The sequence below is a fragment of the Scomber scombrus genome, chromosome 21 (genome assembly GCF_963691925.1).
Source record: "Scomber scombrus chromosome 21, fScoSco1.1, whole genome shotgun sequence".
Classification (NCBI taxonomy): domain Eukaryota; kingdom Metazoa; phylum Chordata; class Actinopteri; order Scombriformes; family Scombridae; genus Scomber; species Scomber scombrus.
In genome coordinates this window covers 9414500-9430598 of record NC_084990.1, presented here as the reverse complement: position 1 = coordinate 9430598, position 16099 = coordinate 9414500, and the positions used below count along the sequence as shown (strand labels likewise).

Below are 16099 nucleotides of genomic sequence, written 5' to 3'. Positions count from 1 at the left end.
AACAGCACCGAATGTGATCTGCAATATTAACCTTATAAGTGACTTGTGTGGCTTGTGGCGCGGATGAACAAGCGTGTAAGGCCTCTAAATGATAGAAGTGCTCACATTTGATTCCAAAAATTGAATATTTAATTGACAAATGATGCCAAAGTGTACAAAAATTGTGCTAGCTGACGCTTGTAATGATGTCATCATTATGCGCCCGCTAGGCATTAGAGGCATGTTGTTTGGGAGTCTGCTCCCGGTTTATTTATCAAACTCTAGGTTCTCCTCAACAACATTGATTATTGCCGAAATATTCAGTGAACATGACTTCAGTTTCATCATTTATATGAAACTCTTTGCATTGCTGTCTGTACCAACCTTTTGAAGTCTCATTTCTTCTATTTCGTCTGTGCAGCGTTCATGAGATCACACTGAGATCTTTGCAGTGGGCATGAGATCACACTGAGATCTGCCCCCGTTTTCCCCTCTGCAGCTCAGTGTGTCCCAGCTGCCACCATGGCCTTCGTGCCCGCTCCGAGCCCCACGGTGGTCGACCAGACCACACTGATGAAGAAGTACCTGCAGTTTGTGGCAGCACTCACAGACGCCAACACACGTAAGTTCATACATCTTAAACTGTATTGCTGGACACGATGCAATGCCAGATCGCTTGTAAATTACACGATCGCATTCACAGCATCAAAGTCAGGTTTTACAAAGCAGTTGATGTATAGTATAAGAGGCCGTGAATTGGATACACTTTATCAGGGGTTTGCTTACCCAAAAAGTTTCCTCAGGCAATAATGTGACACCCAAAGATGATATGCTGTACCTCCACTACATGTTTTACTTCCTTAATTTGTTTTAATGCGACTTTTTGAGTTGATATTGCATGAACAGACTTGTGTGAAGCATCGTATCCCCTTTGGGTGTCAGCTACTGTAAATCATCAGTTTAAATATGTGTGTGTTTAAGGGTTAGTGTAAGAGTTAATTAAAAAAACACACACCACAATAGAGATGTATTCATACACACTTCTTGCCAAAGCTTTAAACTCTTTAGTTTTGTGCTTATTAAATGATAAACATTAGTCATCTGTGTTAAGCATGGGCGATGTGATGAGAGCGATATGCTTTAGTCCAGTCAAAAGGTACATGTGCGTGGGAGAGAGCTTGTGAGTGTGTGTGTGTGAGTGCGAGTGTGTCTCTTGATGTACCTTTTTGATCAAACTGGGCGCTGAAAGTAAAACTGATAAGATCTGAGAGCCCCCGCTGAGCACATAGAGATGGCGGCGAAAAGTGAAACTGTATCATTAGCAGCTGTGATTAATAGTGACACGGTGTCCTTCAACTTCCAGCTGATGAAACGAAGCTCAAGATGATGCAGGAGGTCAGCGAGAACTTTGAGGTGAGTTTGATGAATGTTCTGAGTGTGTAATGGAGGGGATTCATTTCCTTCTGTCTCTGCTGATGGATTATGATGTGTTTTTAAGAGCTTTTATGGATCCCACTAAAGAGTAACTCTCCAAAGTTTTTTTTTATAAAGTTGTCACTAAAACTAGAAAAAACATTAATTTAAATAAACTTACCACATCAAAGAAATAAAATGTTGCACAGCACTGAAACATGACACAGGGTACACTGAGTTACTTCATGGCATGAAATATATTTCTTATTCTATTTATTTATCAATTTCAGAATGTGACATCTTCGCCTCAATACTCCACCTTCTTGGAACACATCATCCCTCGTTTCCTCACATTTCTTCAAGATGGAGAGGTGCAGTTCCTTCAAGAAAAACCCACACAGGTATGCAGCCTCCTCCTACACTTGTTTTATCAATTTGTTAATCTTCACTATTAGCAGAACCACTGCACTCCACTCTAGCATTACACTTACAATGTTATCCTACTTTTAATCCAGTGTAGTCCAATTCTCTTTGATTTGGGGTTTGTGGAAGTGTTTTTTGCTCGATTCTTAACTTTAAAAATTTGATCCATTCTTGATAGCAACTGAGGAAGCTGGTGCTGGAAATCATCCACCGCATCCCAACGAACGAACACCTTCGCCCACACACTAAGAACATCCTGTCTGTGATGTTCCGCTTCCTGGAGGTAAGAGTCTCATTATCCTGCAACTTAACAGAAGCACGCTGTACTCTTCATACTTTTGCATCATTCAGTTAATTTAAAAAATGTATTGTGAGTATTTTTTTTTATTGCTAGGAGTTGATATTTGCATCAAGTTTCATCAGCTAAGCAGTTACCAAAACTTAGTAAATGCACATAAAGTGGTGGAGAAATTTAAATGAACCATCTGCCGAATGCTGCCTGTGGCTGTGATAGTTTTATTCTTTAGTAGACAATTTCCAAGAATTAATAAAATGAGAGGGGTTCATTGGATGTGAAAACTGAGAAAATTGCCGGTGATGTTTGAAATGTTCAACTCACTGTGAGAACTGTGCAAAAGAAATAACGTATGCGGTTATTGCATACAGACTGGAGCTGTTGCATGGCCTTTTAATGTTAATGTTTCTTCTTCTCTCCAGATTGAAAGTGAGGAGAACGTGCTGATATGCCTTCGCATTATTATCGAGCTGCACAAACAGTTCCGCCCTCCAATCTCTCAGGAGGTGAGAATCTCGGCTTTATTGCTTTGAAATTGCCCTTGAGTTCATGGTGTGATATTGATAGAGCTGTTCTCAACTTGAGAAATTCTTAGCATGCTGTTAAAATTGAGTGATTTGATAGAAAAATCTGTCAGATTGTGTTCCCAATACTGTGTTCCTGTACAGATGAATGAATGTCTTGAAATTCACATAATGAAGACCATTAAAAATGTTATTGACTAAAAATTAATCAGCACTAGTAAATAGATATGATTAATTAATAATAAAGTGACACAGAGAGAAATAATCACCTTCCAGTTATTTTTTATTTAGAAGAAAGATATTTGAACATTTCCTCAATTGAGTTCCTTGCATTCAAATGTTCTCTATAATCTTCTCTTCAGATTCATCACTTTCTGGACTTTGTGAAGCAGATTTACAAAGACCTTCCTAAAGTTGTGGTAAGTACAACCTCAGCAGCAGCAGGTTGCTTTGCAATGCAGCGAAGTAATGTTGGGTAATGATTTGATTGAGCTTGTCACTGGTAACACTGAATCCCCTCTGTTTCCTCCTTTCAAACCACTTCTTCTTACTGCTCCCACCAGGCCAGGTACTTCGAGAACCCGCAGGTGATAGCAGAGAACACAGTTCCCTCCCCAGAAATGGTGGGAATGATCACCTCGGTGTTGGTTAAGACTGCACCAGAGAGGGAAGACAGCGAAACACGAACTGTAAGCGGAAAAACATACTTTTCCACTACTGTGTGTAACCACTGGATGGTAGTAGTGCACTGTTAGCAGACTTACAGAAGAGGTGACAGTTATGCTCAAATATAAAATCCATAAATCCGAACATTACACGCTTGTTCAGCAGCATTTATTTTATGTGAAACAGGTCAGTGAATATGTAATTATAATCATTGAGCACTGACGGATCTGTAAATATGAAGAAAGCTGATATTGTGACGGTAAATGTGTGAATCAAGGCTCAGAGACATGCTGCCCAAATAGACAGAAGGATATTTTTTAAAGAGGTCATATTCTGCCTCATTCAGAGTTTAACATGTTCATTTTTGTGGTCCATTTACAAACATTTGCATGTTTTTATAGTAAAAAAAACACCTAGTTACAGCTGTACGAGCCATGAATGCAGCCCCTCTGTCTCACTCAGCCTGAATCATGCAGTTTTGTGCCTGCTCATTGCCCCTCATTTCTGATTGGCTGATTGTTTTCTGAGTGACGCACGCCAAGGCCAACCATAGTTAACAGATCATAGAGTACTTTAGGTAGGTAAAACCAGGTCTCTGGGTAAAACTCACCAGGAAATTGTGATGGTCACCAATGAAAATAATGTTATTGAGCCTGTGGAAGAATGTGCAATGATAAATTCACATCCTGACATCCAATAACTGTGCAGCTTTTCCTCCTTGATTGTCTCTGCATCGTGTGGGGGTTTGTTGAGAGGGGTGGGCGGTGGAGAAGAGAGGAACTAGCGTGACCATAAATGACAGCGAAACACAGTAGAGACTCTCACACTTAAATGAAACAAATACATTAGGTAAATAACATAAGTAAACATATTTTGTTTCTTTCAGTGGGGGCAGGTGGTCCCATAGGAGGGGTGGGCCTTCAAGTGATGTGAATAGAGATTTCATATGTGTAACTTCAGCCAAGTAGCAAACAAGCCATGCTGCCATACTACTTAATTGTATTCCAAGCAGAGGACATCCAGATTACAGTCAGTGAGGGTTTGTAATAAGGTTAAAAGAATGTTAATGAGGTTTAATAAACAGCCGTCAGCAGCTGAATTAAAAGTTTTAACCCCCGAAGCACTTTTTAGTTTTTTTTTTGTAAGTTGAACGTGATGCTGGGTCTCATTGAGGAAGTTGGTGCTCTACTGAAGATTATTTTTCTTGACAGTCTGAAATCAAAATATAACGTAGGAGTGGACTGAGCAGCATTTATGTCACTCTGTCATAACAGTCGTCCTCATTATGTTGTTGTTTTTGTTTCTTCCACTAGCACACCATCATCCCACGGGGGTCATTGTCTCTCAAGGTTCTGGCAGAGCTGCCCATCATAGTGGTGCTGATGTATCAGGTAAGAGAATTACCCCAGCTATCTTTTTTTTTTTTACCACACTGACAGCGAGAGTGGAAATGAAACCAGCATTTATTTCACATATTTGCATTTTTAGATGATTGGAGTTGTGCAAGTTGTAGCATGTTTTCCCCTTAAAGTTTATATAAGAAGTCAAGGAAAGGAAATGATACCTTCAGCTGTGTGTGTGTGTGTGTGTGTGTGTTAAAATGAGGTGAGTTTTTTCATTTACTGATGATCTGTGTTGTCCCTTCAGCTGTACAAGCTGAACATTCACAACGTGGTGTCGGAGTTTGTGCCCCTCATCATGAACACCATCATGCTGCAGGTGTCCCCGCAAGCCAGGTAAGATGCATCTTTGTGTGTGTGTGTTTTAATATGTCTGGGCACGCTCATGTATGCGGGCTGTGCCAGCGTGTCTCAAATAGGAGTTAGAGTGTGCCTTTAACAAATTTCATTTTCACTTTACAGCCTTCGAAATGAGTTTCGGCATGTTTAAGAGAATTGATTTTTTTTCCCCCCTCGCCCTTCCTCCCTAGCAGTAAGTTTGTTGATGGTGTTCCTCGGCACTTTGCCTGCCAAAGCCGGAGTTAAAATCCATTTGGGGAAGTTAAAATTGTAGAAATTGGCTTAGCAGGAGGTGAAACCTCTCAGGGTTGGGATGAGGGTTGTGTTAAGCATTCCAAACGGGAAGGAAATGGAGCAGAGTTAATTTAGAAAAGAAAAAAAAAAGCCTCAGCAGTCTCCGGCAGGTACGGAGAAAGTTTCATCCTGACGTGCAGTAAAAGCTGTGGCTCAAACACAAAACAAGTCACCCATGTTGAATTGACTCGTGTAGATTGAAAATTTCAAACTCTATAATTGCCACCTACCACAAGAATACACCAGCATTAATGTCTTTGTTGGCACTAAATGGCTTCTGTATGTAAATTGTGCTATTTCTTTCACAGGCAACACAAGCTTTATAACAAGGAGCTGTATGCAGACTTCATCGCTGCGCAGATCAAGACTCTGTCATTTCTCGCTTACATCATCCGAATCTACCAGGTACACCTGTCTGATGGAGTGTTTCCACTGTGAATCAATAGATTTAATGAGTTAAAACCCTTGCATTTTGGTCTGTGCATGTTTTTTCTCACCAACATTTTGCCATATATGTTACGCTGATGCAACTTAGCAGTAACTTCTAGCAAAGATCCCTAAAATAAAAAGATGTAGAGGTATATAATTGAAGCGCACATGTTTTGAGGGATTGTTTTCTGGTGGGTTTCTTTTCTTCCTGTGGGTGTCAGGTGATTGGCAGGAAGCAGAGCATAATATAATGTGCTCACTGATAATGAAGAGACTGCAAAGCTGCAAAGAATAAAGATAAAAACCCACTCTTTGAAAAACTAAATTAAGACTTACTTTAGTTCTTCACATGAACATGAAATAGCTTCTTCTGAAACTATCTCCAACTCTGCTTTGTCAAAACCCCAAACAATTGGCACGAATATAAAAAAATATTGATAATACCACAATAAAGAACTTCTTACTCACCTAGAAGAATTTCGTTAGTATGAGATTTAGTGTAGTGTTGTTTTGTCCTGTCACACTACACACACACACACACACACACACACACACACACACACACACACACACACACACACACACTTCTGTCCAGAAACAAATAGAAATTTAATGAACAGATATTGAAATGTGGTGTAAAATATGATGCAAGGTCTTTTTGATTTAAAAATGAAAACAACTACAATTATTAATATTAGTACAGAGTAAAAGTTGGAATGAAAAAAGGGAGAAAATAAAGTGGATTAAACGTATGAAAACGTCTTGACAATCTTAAACCAACAATTTAATAAGATGCAATTAAAACACTTTAAACGAGTTTGAGTTAATTTCGTGTGTGTGTGTTTCCACCCTATCAGGACCTGGTAGGGAAGTACTCTCAGCAGATGGTAAAGGGCATGCTGCAGCTGCTGACCAACTGCCCCTCTGAGACCGCTCACCTCCGCAAGGAACTGCTAATTGCAGCCAAGCACATCCTCACGACTGACCTACGCAGCCGTACGTACACACGAACAAACACACACACGCACACACACACTGATGTTTGTGACACATGAAATTGTTTTTTTTTTCTCTCACTGGTGAAACTTGAAGGCTAATTGCAGCTTAATGTGTTCTTCCTGGTCAAAACATTTAGCAGCCGAGATTTTCTTGCACGAGTCACACCTCGTTTTTCACAGTTCACGCCTCCGAAATAACATTTTTATTAGCTGTCAAACCGAGGCCCGCAGAACCTCATTTTGATTTGGTGACTGAGCGGTGAAGAAGTGAGAGACTGAATGAAATGGAATAAAAGCTTAACTGCCCATCAGTGAAATCTAGAGACAACGATCCACGTTTCTGATGATGTTCTACTGCGTTTACTCTGAGAGTTCCTTTTTTGCTTCTGCAGCTCAGAACATTTTCAGCCATTTGGTTCATTTTGTACAAGAGATTTTACTTTGTGGAGTCTTAGAAAATAGAAAACACTTTTCCACCACAGTTGGGTGTGTAGGTGACAGTTGTTTACTTGCCTCCAAAGCAGGATAAGAGGCGGTGCTACAGTTAGAAACTAAAGTTTTAGCATTAAATGTAATAAAACAAACAGCTTTGGGATTATTGCACGTTAATTATTCTTTAGCTTTACATTCATTTAGAACTGAAATTTCCTAACATCTTCGAATACTACCATTTCAATATATCTTCTTTGTGTGTTTCAGAGTTTATACCTTGTATGGACAAACTTTTTGATGAATCCATCCTGATTGGTTCTGGCTACACAGCTCGAGAGACTCTTCGGTGAGTTTGTGTGTGTGTATGCGATTAGAAGCATTTGATCTCCTTGCCGTCGGTACCCTCTTTCTCTCTCTCTCCTGGTGGTTGATTGCTCAGCCAGGTGCATGTTAAGTGTCCTAGCATATTAATCAGGCAGATCTCAGCACTGCCGAAAATTCTCAGGGAAGCTGAGTTTAACGCTGCAGCACTGTCAACTTCTCATATACGCCCGTATCTCTAGAGGGCAGGCTGCCTACACATCCTCCCTTAGGTCGATCTGAAAACCTCCTTGACCCATCCTCAGTTGCCAAACTGGCTCACCTCATCAACAAAATAGCTGTCATTCCATATTAGTACCGCATAGGAAACAAGGCAGGAGGATGAGACCTGGCAGGACTATCAGTGTCACTCATTAGCTCACCTTCTCTCTCTCTTTCTCCCTCACATATGCCAGTTTCACTTGCATCCCAAAGCTACTTTACATATCTGTCAAGCTTCTCTTGTCTTCACCTCTTGTGATTGCTGCTTTTTCGACCTTCTCGAAAAATGTCAGTTCACTTGAGCACAGCATTTTCAGTTTTCACTATAATTAAATCCTAAAATTCGGTTATAATTCTACTTCAAATGTCAAAGTTACAATGTCTCTCTTCCTTTCCAGACCCTTGGCCTACAGTACGCTAGCAGACCTGGTGCACCATGTTCGTCAGAACTTGCCCTTGACAGATTTATCCCTGGCTGTGCAGCTCTTCGCCAAGAACATTGATGATGAGTCGCTCCCCAGTAACATCCAGACTATGTCCTGCAAGCTGTTGCTCAACCTGGTGGACTGCATCCGCTCTAAGTCAGAGCAGGAGAACGGCAATGGACGGGACATTCTTATGAGGATGTTGGAGGTAGGCAGCACGGAGCTGTGGTCAACAACAAAAAACATTCATGTTGTTGAAAACATGTTAAATAATTTTTCCCTTTTTCTCTCTTATAAATCAGGTGTTTGTGCTGAAGTTTCATACAATCGCCCGCTACCAGCTTGTCTCCATCTTCAAGAAGTGTAAGCCCCAGTCAGAGATGGGTGTGGTGGATCCGGTGGCTTTACCGGGGGTACCAGCCACACCCACTCCATCCACCACCCCTGCCATCGCGCCTCCTGCTCCTCCCACGCCTGTCGCCACGGCGCCTCCTAGTGCCTCGGCGCCCTTTGACCGACCTGGCGAGAAGGAAGACAAGCAGACATTTCAGGTGTCCGACTGCCGCAGCTTAGTCAAGACGCTGGTCTGCGGAGTGAAGACGATTACCTGGGGCATCACCTCTTGCAAGGCCCCCGGAGGTGAGAGGACACAGATCCGTGCTCAACAAACGTTTGTGGTAACAGTGCCTACATACACCTTCTAACCTGTTTTTGTTGTTGTCTGTTTCTTTTTCAGAGGCTCAGTTCATTCCTAACAAACAGCTCCAGCCAAAGGAGACACAAATCTACATCAAGCTAGTAAAATATGCCATGCAAGCCTTGGACATCTACCAGGTACTTCTTGCCTTGAACTTTTATTCTCCTCAAAGCACAAAAAAATCCAATAAATAAGCATGTGGATCTTACTGATGAAATGATTTCAAATCCAACTACAGTGTTACAGCTCTCATGTCTCTTATGACTAGGTACAAGTTGCCAATAACCAGCAGACATACATCAGGGTGGCCAACTGCCAGACGGTACGCATGAAGGAGGAAAAAGAGGTCCTGGAGCACTTTGCTGGGGTCTTCACCATGATGAACCCCCTGACATTCAAAGAGATCTTTCAGACTACTGTGCCGTACATGGTGGAGAGGATCTCCAAGAACTACGCACTGCAGGTACATACTATCTCACATATAGACAAGAAATGTGCTATTAGTTGTGTAAAAGTGATATTCAGTCTTCAGTTATTAGTTGAGCTCAAATCTCATTTGTTGTTGTCTTTTTCTCAGATTGTGGCAAACTCTTTCCTGGCCAACTTGTCTACATCTGCTCTGTTTGCCACCATCCTGGTGGAGTATCTTCTGGAAAGACTGCCAGAGATGGGCTCCAACGTGGAGCTCTCAAACCTCTACCTCAAGCTTTTCAAACTGGTCTTTGGATCAGTATCGCTTTTTGCTGCAGAGAATGAACAGATGCTCAAGGTAAGTCAGCATGCTGTGAGATGAATAGTCTAATATTTAAATTTTCTTCATGTTTGTCAGTCTGTAGTAATATGACTGCCCCTGTTTCCTTAGCCACACCTCCACAAGATAGTGAACAGCTCCATGGAGCTGGCTCAATCAGCTAAGGAACCCTACAACTACTTCCTGCTCCTCCGGGCTCTCTTTCGCTCTATTGGTGGAGGCAGCCATGACCTGCTCTACCAAGAGTTCCTGCCACTTCTACCCAACCTGCTGCAAGGTAACGCTTCACACTACTCCTCTCATTTATCTGATGTGAGAATTAGCTGTGTTTAACAAATGGTGAAAAAGTATAATCCTTTGTATGTGCTGCACTTCAGTTCATGCTTCTCTTCATGTCATTAGGTCTGAACATGCTACAGAGTGGCCTTCACAAGCAGCACATGAAGGACCTATTTGTGGAGTTGTGTTTGACCGTGCCAGTGCGTCTCAGCTCCTTGCTGCCCTACTTACCCATGCTAATGGATCCGCTGGTATCTGCCCTAAATGGATCGCAGACTCTGGTCAGCCAGGGCCTTCGCACCCTGGAGCTGTGTGTGGACAACCTCCAGCCCGACTTCCTCTACGACCACATCCAGCCTGTCAGGGCTGAGCTCATGCAGGTGGGTGTTTGCTGTTGTCTTTGTGATACTGTTTTTGAATATTAAAAGTGAAGTAACTCACCAACATCAATTTATTAGATCATTTTTCAGATCATTTTTCAGAATCAGTTAGCACATCTGCCCTCTAGTGGTCAATGGCAACATCTGTAGACACACACTTATCACATTTGACCAGAATCACCCACACAGACTTTGTAGGCTGATTCACACTTTCAAGCTTGGTATTGGCCAGAATTTCTACTTATCACCAGCTGGATAAAAGCATTTGATTGCTGCGATTCTGTGAGCATAGCCTTTTATTAATGTCTAGTAGCAGTAATGATTGAAATCAGTCATCGCAGCTTTTTACAGTTGTACTCTTTTAGTTATGCGGTTTAATGTTCTGCTTCTTTTTTTTCAAACACCAAAGCTTATATTTCCTCTGCTTCTGACTCTGTGCTGCAGGCCTTGTGGCGTACCCTCCGCAACCCAGCGGAGAGCATCTCCCACGTAGCCTACCGAGTCCTGGGAAAGTTTGGCGGCAGCAACAGGAAGATGCTGAAGGAGTCTCAGAGGCTGCACTACGTGGTGACTGAGGTTCAGGGCCCCAGCATTAAAGCCGAATTCACAGACTGCAAGGCATCAATACAGCTACCAATGGAGAAAGTAAGACCACACCGTGATCATTTGTAACAGATGCTCGCTGGATGTCCTCCACTTTGTTGAGTTGTTTTGAGGGCTCTGAAGGGGAAAGTTTTGGGATAGTTTCACTCTGCAATGCTGCCTAAATTACTTTCTCTCTCTCCCCCTTTACAGCTTTGTATTTCAGCCTCAGAAAGAAAGAATTAAACGTAAAAGAGCTTGATATTCCTCATAATTGTTCTCCACAGAGAGCAATATATCCCTGTCAGGGGGGGGGGTTGTGTGTTTGAGGGAGTGAGTGAGGAGATGTGTGTATCCTCAAGGTAATTAAATTCATCTCCTGTTTCTCCTCCTCATCCCCAGTCAGTAATCATCAATCTCGTGCGGGCCACCATGACGGCATTATTTACTCTCACTAATGGCTGCTCCTTCTTTCTGGCTATCCGTCTGTGTGTTTGCCATCATCATAGGCGCAGGCAGCACACACACGCACACACACACATACACTCACTCACTCACTCACTGTGAATCCACATGCAGAGGCTGAAGGCGTGAGGCTCTGGCAGGCTCATGATACAGCCGTTCCATTAGTTGGAGACATATTAAAGCGCTCTAAGGTAGATGTTGAGATCAAATATCAGTAATTAGAATAACTTAAATCCCTTCAAAGGAGTACAACTTATTTGAGGTGCATATCTCTGAACATCTAAATATCTAATGTATGAATTCTTCTGCTTTTTAATTTCCTTTTTAACTCTTAAATTTTACTTCTTACTGACCACTTACAAAATATTTCATGCTCTTAAAAGCCTGACTAGAAAGACTTGTTTTCTCAAAAGTTTGCATTCAAAATTTCTTCTTTTGAACCTTTGATTTCTTATCTAAGCACTTGACTTGTCAGAATCCCGTTCCTGGCAGGAATATCCTGATATTCTAAAACACTGACAGGTCTACAATTCAATTACGCCGTGCCCTCAACTCCTCTCATCCTCCCTTTTTATTCTCGCCTCCGTCTCATCTCGTCCCCTCTGTTCTGAGTGGCATTAATTAGTTCATTTTCTCCCTTTTTAAGTGCCTGGTTGCTGTGGCTTGTCAGCCCATTATGTAGAAATCATAATGACCTTTGCTCGGCCAGATGGCGCTCTGTTACTTCCCGCAAATTTAGCATATATAAATTCATACATTGCACTTTAACTCCCACATGAATAATTTAAGAATATCGACATTTTTGCAACATGGAGGCTTTTCATATATAGTGGTTGTCTTTGGTAGATTTTGTAATACAATTCGTGTGTTTTTATATTCTCTCCCAGGCGATAGAGACGGCTCTGGACTGTCTGAAGAGTGCCAACACAGAGCCTTACTACAGGCGACAGGCCTGGGAGGTCATTAAGTGTTTCCTGGTGGCCATGACCAGCCTGGATGACAACAAACACGCTCTCTACCAGCTTCTGTCTCATCCCAAGTAAGTCCACTTTCTGGTTTTGATCCTGGACTTTTGTATAATATGGTACATTGGGATTTATTGGCTATTATATCAATTTCAGTAGAAGTGTAGTAATGCATTAATAGCTCTATCTAAGTATGTTTTGTTAAGGAAGCCCTTTGTAGTGTATTTAACTGCATATATTTAGTGTACAGTTTCATATAGGGTATGTGAGCCTGGTGCTTGTGCCTTATTAGTTATTCAGGACTTATTTAGAATATTTATGCGTAGGTCATGCATCATTACAAAACTCTTGAGGCCGGAATTGTTAAAATTATGTCTCGTGAATTCGAGTCATTACGCAATTGCTCCTCCTATCATCAGTCGCCCCCCTCTTTAACCTTTCCTCAACTTGACTTTGACCTTTCTCCCCTCCCACTGCTTGCCCCTCCCTCCCCGCTTGCCCTCTCCCAACCACACCAGCTCCTCCCAGCTTCCTACACACACACACACACACACACACACACACACACACACACACACACACACACACACACACACACACACACACACACACACACACGCCCCCCGTCTCGCCACCTGCTGACATACCCCTGCCTTCTCCCTCCCTCATGCCACGTCTTCACCATTGCCTCATCAATTCCGCCTCAAGACTGCGAGTTGCTAATTACACACTCGTAAACCCCCCCTGTCCCCTCCCCCCCTTTTCCCCTCCAACGCTCCGGCAGGCTTCACCACAAGGCAAAGACACATACTTGAACAGACAAACAGGAAGGAGGGGCAACTGTCGGGTGGGTTAGTCACATTACCATCATTGATCCCCGGGCAGGGGCTAATTGACTTTCCCCTGTCTGTTTACGCTACTCCCTGCCCCTTACACTCTCCTGTCATTGTGCACCAACACACACACATGCATCCAAATACGTCTGTGTGCACACTTTTCTGCAGGGATAATGAAGTGTGTCAGTTATGATCAGGGGGGGCTGCGCCCGCCGCCTCCTCTTGTCAGACGTCTCGATTTGCGACGTCCTCTCTCTTTGAAAGATTTTCTCATCTTTTTTTTTTTCTCTCCCTCGCTTCATTCATCCTCCCACCCTTTCTCTTTCTCTCTTCCCCTCAATATTTGGTCATTGTAAATATAGCCTTTCACTTTAAAAAGAAAGGAAAAAAAAAAGATACATGGAGCAATTCCTGAAATGCCAAGCGGGGGAGAACGGAGCAGTGTCGTAGTGGCAGGCCCCTGGAATGAGTGAAGGGCAATTGATCTGACATTCTGTCAACCATGCCCCCCCCCCCCCCTCTCACTTACTCCACCCGCCACGTTCTTTGCCCGCTCCTTTCCTTTCCACCCCCACCCCCCCATCTCCTCCCTCCAAAGAGCAGTCTTTTAAATGGCAATAATGAAATGAAGCGATCCATCAGGTCTGCCCCTGGCGTGTGGCATAAAACACAAGCTCAAGCATGGAGAAAACAGCTGCTCAATCACACCACGGCCCAGTTGTCCTCAGCTGCAGTAAATAACAAAAATACCAACAGGGGGAACCAAGACAGAAGGTGGGAGGCAGAAGTGTAGAAAGACAGAGGGAACTGAGAAGAGAGAGAAAATTAAAGAAGAATTAGAAATGCTGGGGGACTGCAGGCAGGCAGTGGATAGTGATTATGAAATAATTGGCAAATGGCTGAACACAAACTCTTGAACTATCATTGGGATTCCTTAAATTGCAAAAAATGTGAATGTAATATATTTTTTAATATGCCGTCCTCTTATTAATTGTGTGTGTTTCCCCCCCCCCCATCAGCTTCACTGAGAAGTGGATCCCCAACGTCATCATCTCTCACCGCTACAAGGCTCAGGACACACCTGCCCGCAGAACTTTTGAGCAAGCCCTGACTGGAGCATTCATGTCTGCAGTGATAAAGGACCTGAGGCCCAGCGCACTACCCTTCGTAGCCAGTCTGATTCGCCATTATACCATGGTGGCTGTGGCTCAGCAGTGTGGTGAGGGACCCAAGCTCCTCTCACTCTTTACATTTGATATTAGCTTTCTGTTTGACCTGGGATTGGTATTTATTTCCCAGCAGCACAAGAATATCACTCTCTTTGCAATTTCTTTGATCTCATTAAAATCCCGGTGTAAGAAATTTAAAACACATTTTAAAAAAATCCCTGTACTATTACACAAGTACGTAAGTATAGTTTTAATCTCATATTTCACATTAAACACAATTTTTTTTCTTTTCCCTGGTGTCTCTTGTGGTCATCTTCCTCCGTCCCAGGTCCGTTCCTGCTGCCGAGCTACCAGCTGGGCAGCCAGCCAAGCACGGCCATGTTCCACAGTGAGGAGAACGGCTCTAAAGGCATGGATCCGCTGGTTCTGATCGATGCCATAGCCATCTGCATGGCCTATGAGGAGAAGGAGCTGTGTAAGATCGGAGAGGTGGCCCTGGCAGTCATCTTCGACGTGGCCAGCATCATCCTCGGCTCCAAGGAGAGGGTAAGTCACCGGGATCTTGTAAAAGTTTCTGTCACTCTATAAATATTCTTCCTTGTGTTTGTATACATAATATACATCATTTGTAAACGGTTATCAATTATTATTTTGGCCTCCAGGCTTGCCAGCTGCCCTTGTTCTCCTACATCGTGGAGCGTCTGTGTGCGTGCTGCTACGAGCAGGCCTGGTACGCCAAGCTCGGTGGCGTGGTGTCCATCAAGTTCCTGATGGAGAGACTGCCTCTGATCTGGGTGCTACAGAACCAGCTCACCTTCCTCAAGGCCCTGCTCTTTGTCATGATGGACCTCACAGGAGAAGTGAGACTTTTAGATTTTTCTCCTCCCATGATCCTTTACGCAGGCTCGCAGCAGGTGCAATGTTAACATTCGTAACTTCTTTCTTTCATCGGCAGCACTCTCTCCGGGCTATGACATTGTACTTACTAACGTATTGATTTTTTATAACCCAGGTGTCGAACGGAGCGGTAGCCATGGCTAAGACCACCTTGGAGCAGTTGTTGGTGCGCTGCGCCACTCCGCTGAAAGATGAAGAAAAGACCGATGAGCTGCTGGCTGCCCAAGAAAAGTCTTTCCACATGGTCACGCACGACCTGGTACGAGAGGTGACCTCACCCAATTCAACCGTCAGGAAGCAAGCCATGCACTCCCTGCAGGTGCTCGCTCAGGTCACCGGCAAAAGTGTCACAGTCATTATGGAACCACACAAAGAGGTGAAGCCCAAGACTTATCTAAACTTTTCTGTAATGGTATATCATGATTTAAAGCTGTGCTCTGCAGTACTTGTATATAAAAATGCACTTGTTTTCTCAGTCTAAAAATAAAAAAAGGTTAAATAAGAAAGTGTGTGCAATCACCCTAGACTAATAACTTCTAAGAGTTTCTAAATTTTTTAATCTTTAGAGAGTAATACAAGCTGTCCTTTAATCCACATTAATTGATTGATTCCTTCTCTTCAGGTTTTGCAAGATATGGTTCCTCCCAAGAAACACCTGCTGCGCCACCAGCCTGCCAACGCCCAGATCGGCCTGATGGAGGGCAACACCTTCTGCACCACCCTCCAGCCTCGCCTCTTCACTATGGACCTCAATGTCATGGAGCACAAAGTCTTCTATACAGAGGTACAAAATTCAGTTTTTCCATTTGTTTTTTTGACCTCATTTGTTTTCGAGCTGATAACTTTGATAACAATACTGTGGATTGCTTTTCCTCTAAA

General features: G+C 43.0%; 1 protein-coding gene across 1 annotated transcript in view; it reads left to right on the top strand.

Annotated features, from left to right (window-relative positions):
* Positions 1–426: 426 nt before the first annotated feature.
* trrap (transformation/transcription domain-associated protein) overlaps positions 427–16099 on the top strand; it is a gene marked incomplete in the record, with an annotated part of 78311 nt that continues 62638 nt past the window's right edge. Inside the window, 26 exon segments of the mRNA XM_062442377.1 lie at positions 427–601; positions 1343–1392; positions 1683–1793; positions 1994–2098; positions 2533–2616; positions 2997–3053; positions 3198–3323; positions 4614–4691; positions 4948–5036; positions 5642–5738; positions 6620–6758; positions 7460–7538; positions 8173–8407; positions 8502–8838; positions 8936–9033; positions 9165–9359; positions 9474–9665; positions 9759–9924; positions 10050–10306; positions 10751–10951; positions 12241–12392; positions 14174–14373; positions 14652–14869; positions 14986–15183; positions 15336–15596; positions 15843–16004. Of these exon segments, the coding sequence (XP_062298361.1) occupies positions 502–601; positions 1343–1392; positions 1683–1793; positions 1994–2098; positions 2533–2616; positions 2997–3053; positions 3198–3323; positions 4614–4691; positions 4948–5036; positions 5642–5738; positions 6620–6758; positions 7460–7538; positions 8173–8407; positions 8502–8838; positions 8936–9033; positions 9165–9359; positions 9474–9665; positions 9759–9924; positions 10050–10306; positions 10751–10951; positions 12241–12392; positions 14174–14373; positions 14652–14869; positions 14986–15183; positions 15336–15596; positions 15843–16004 (3987 nt within the window).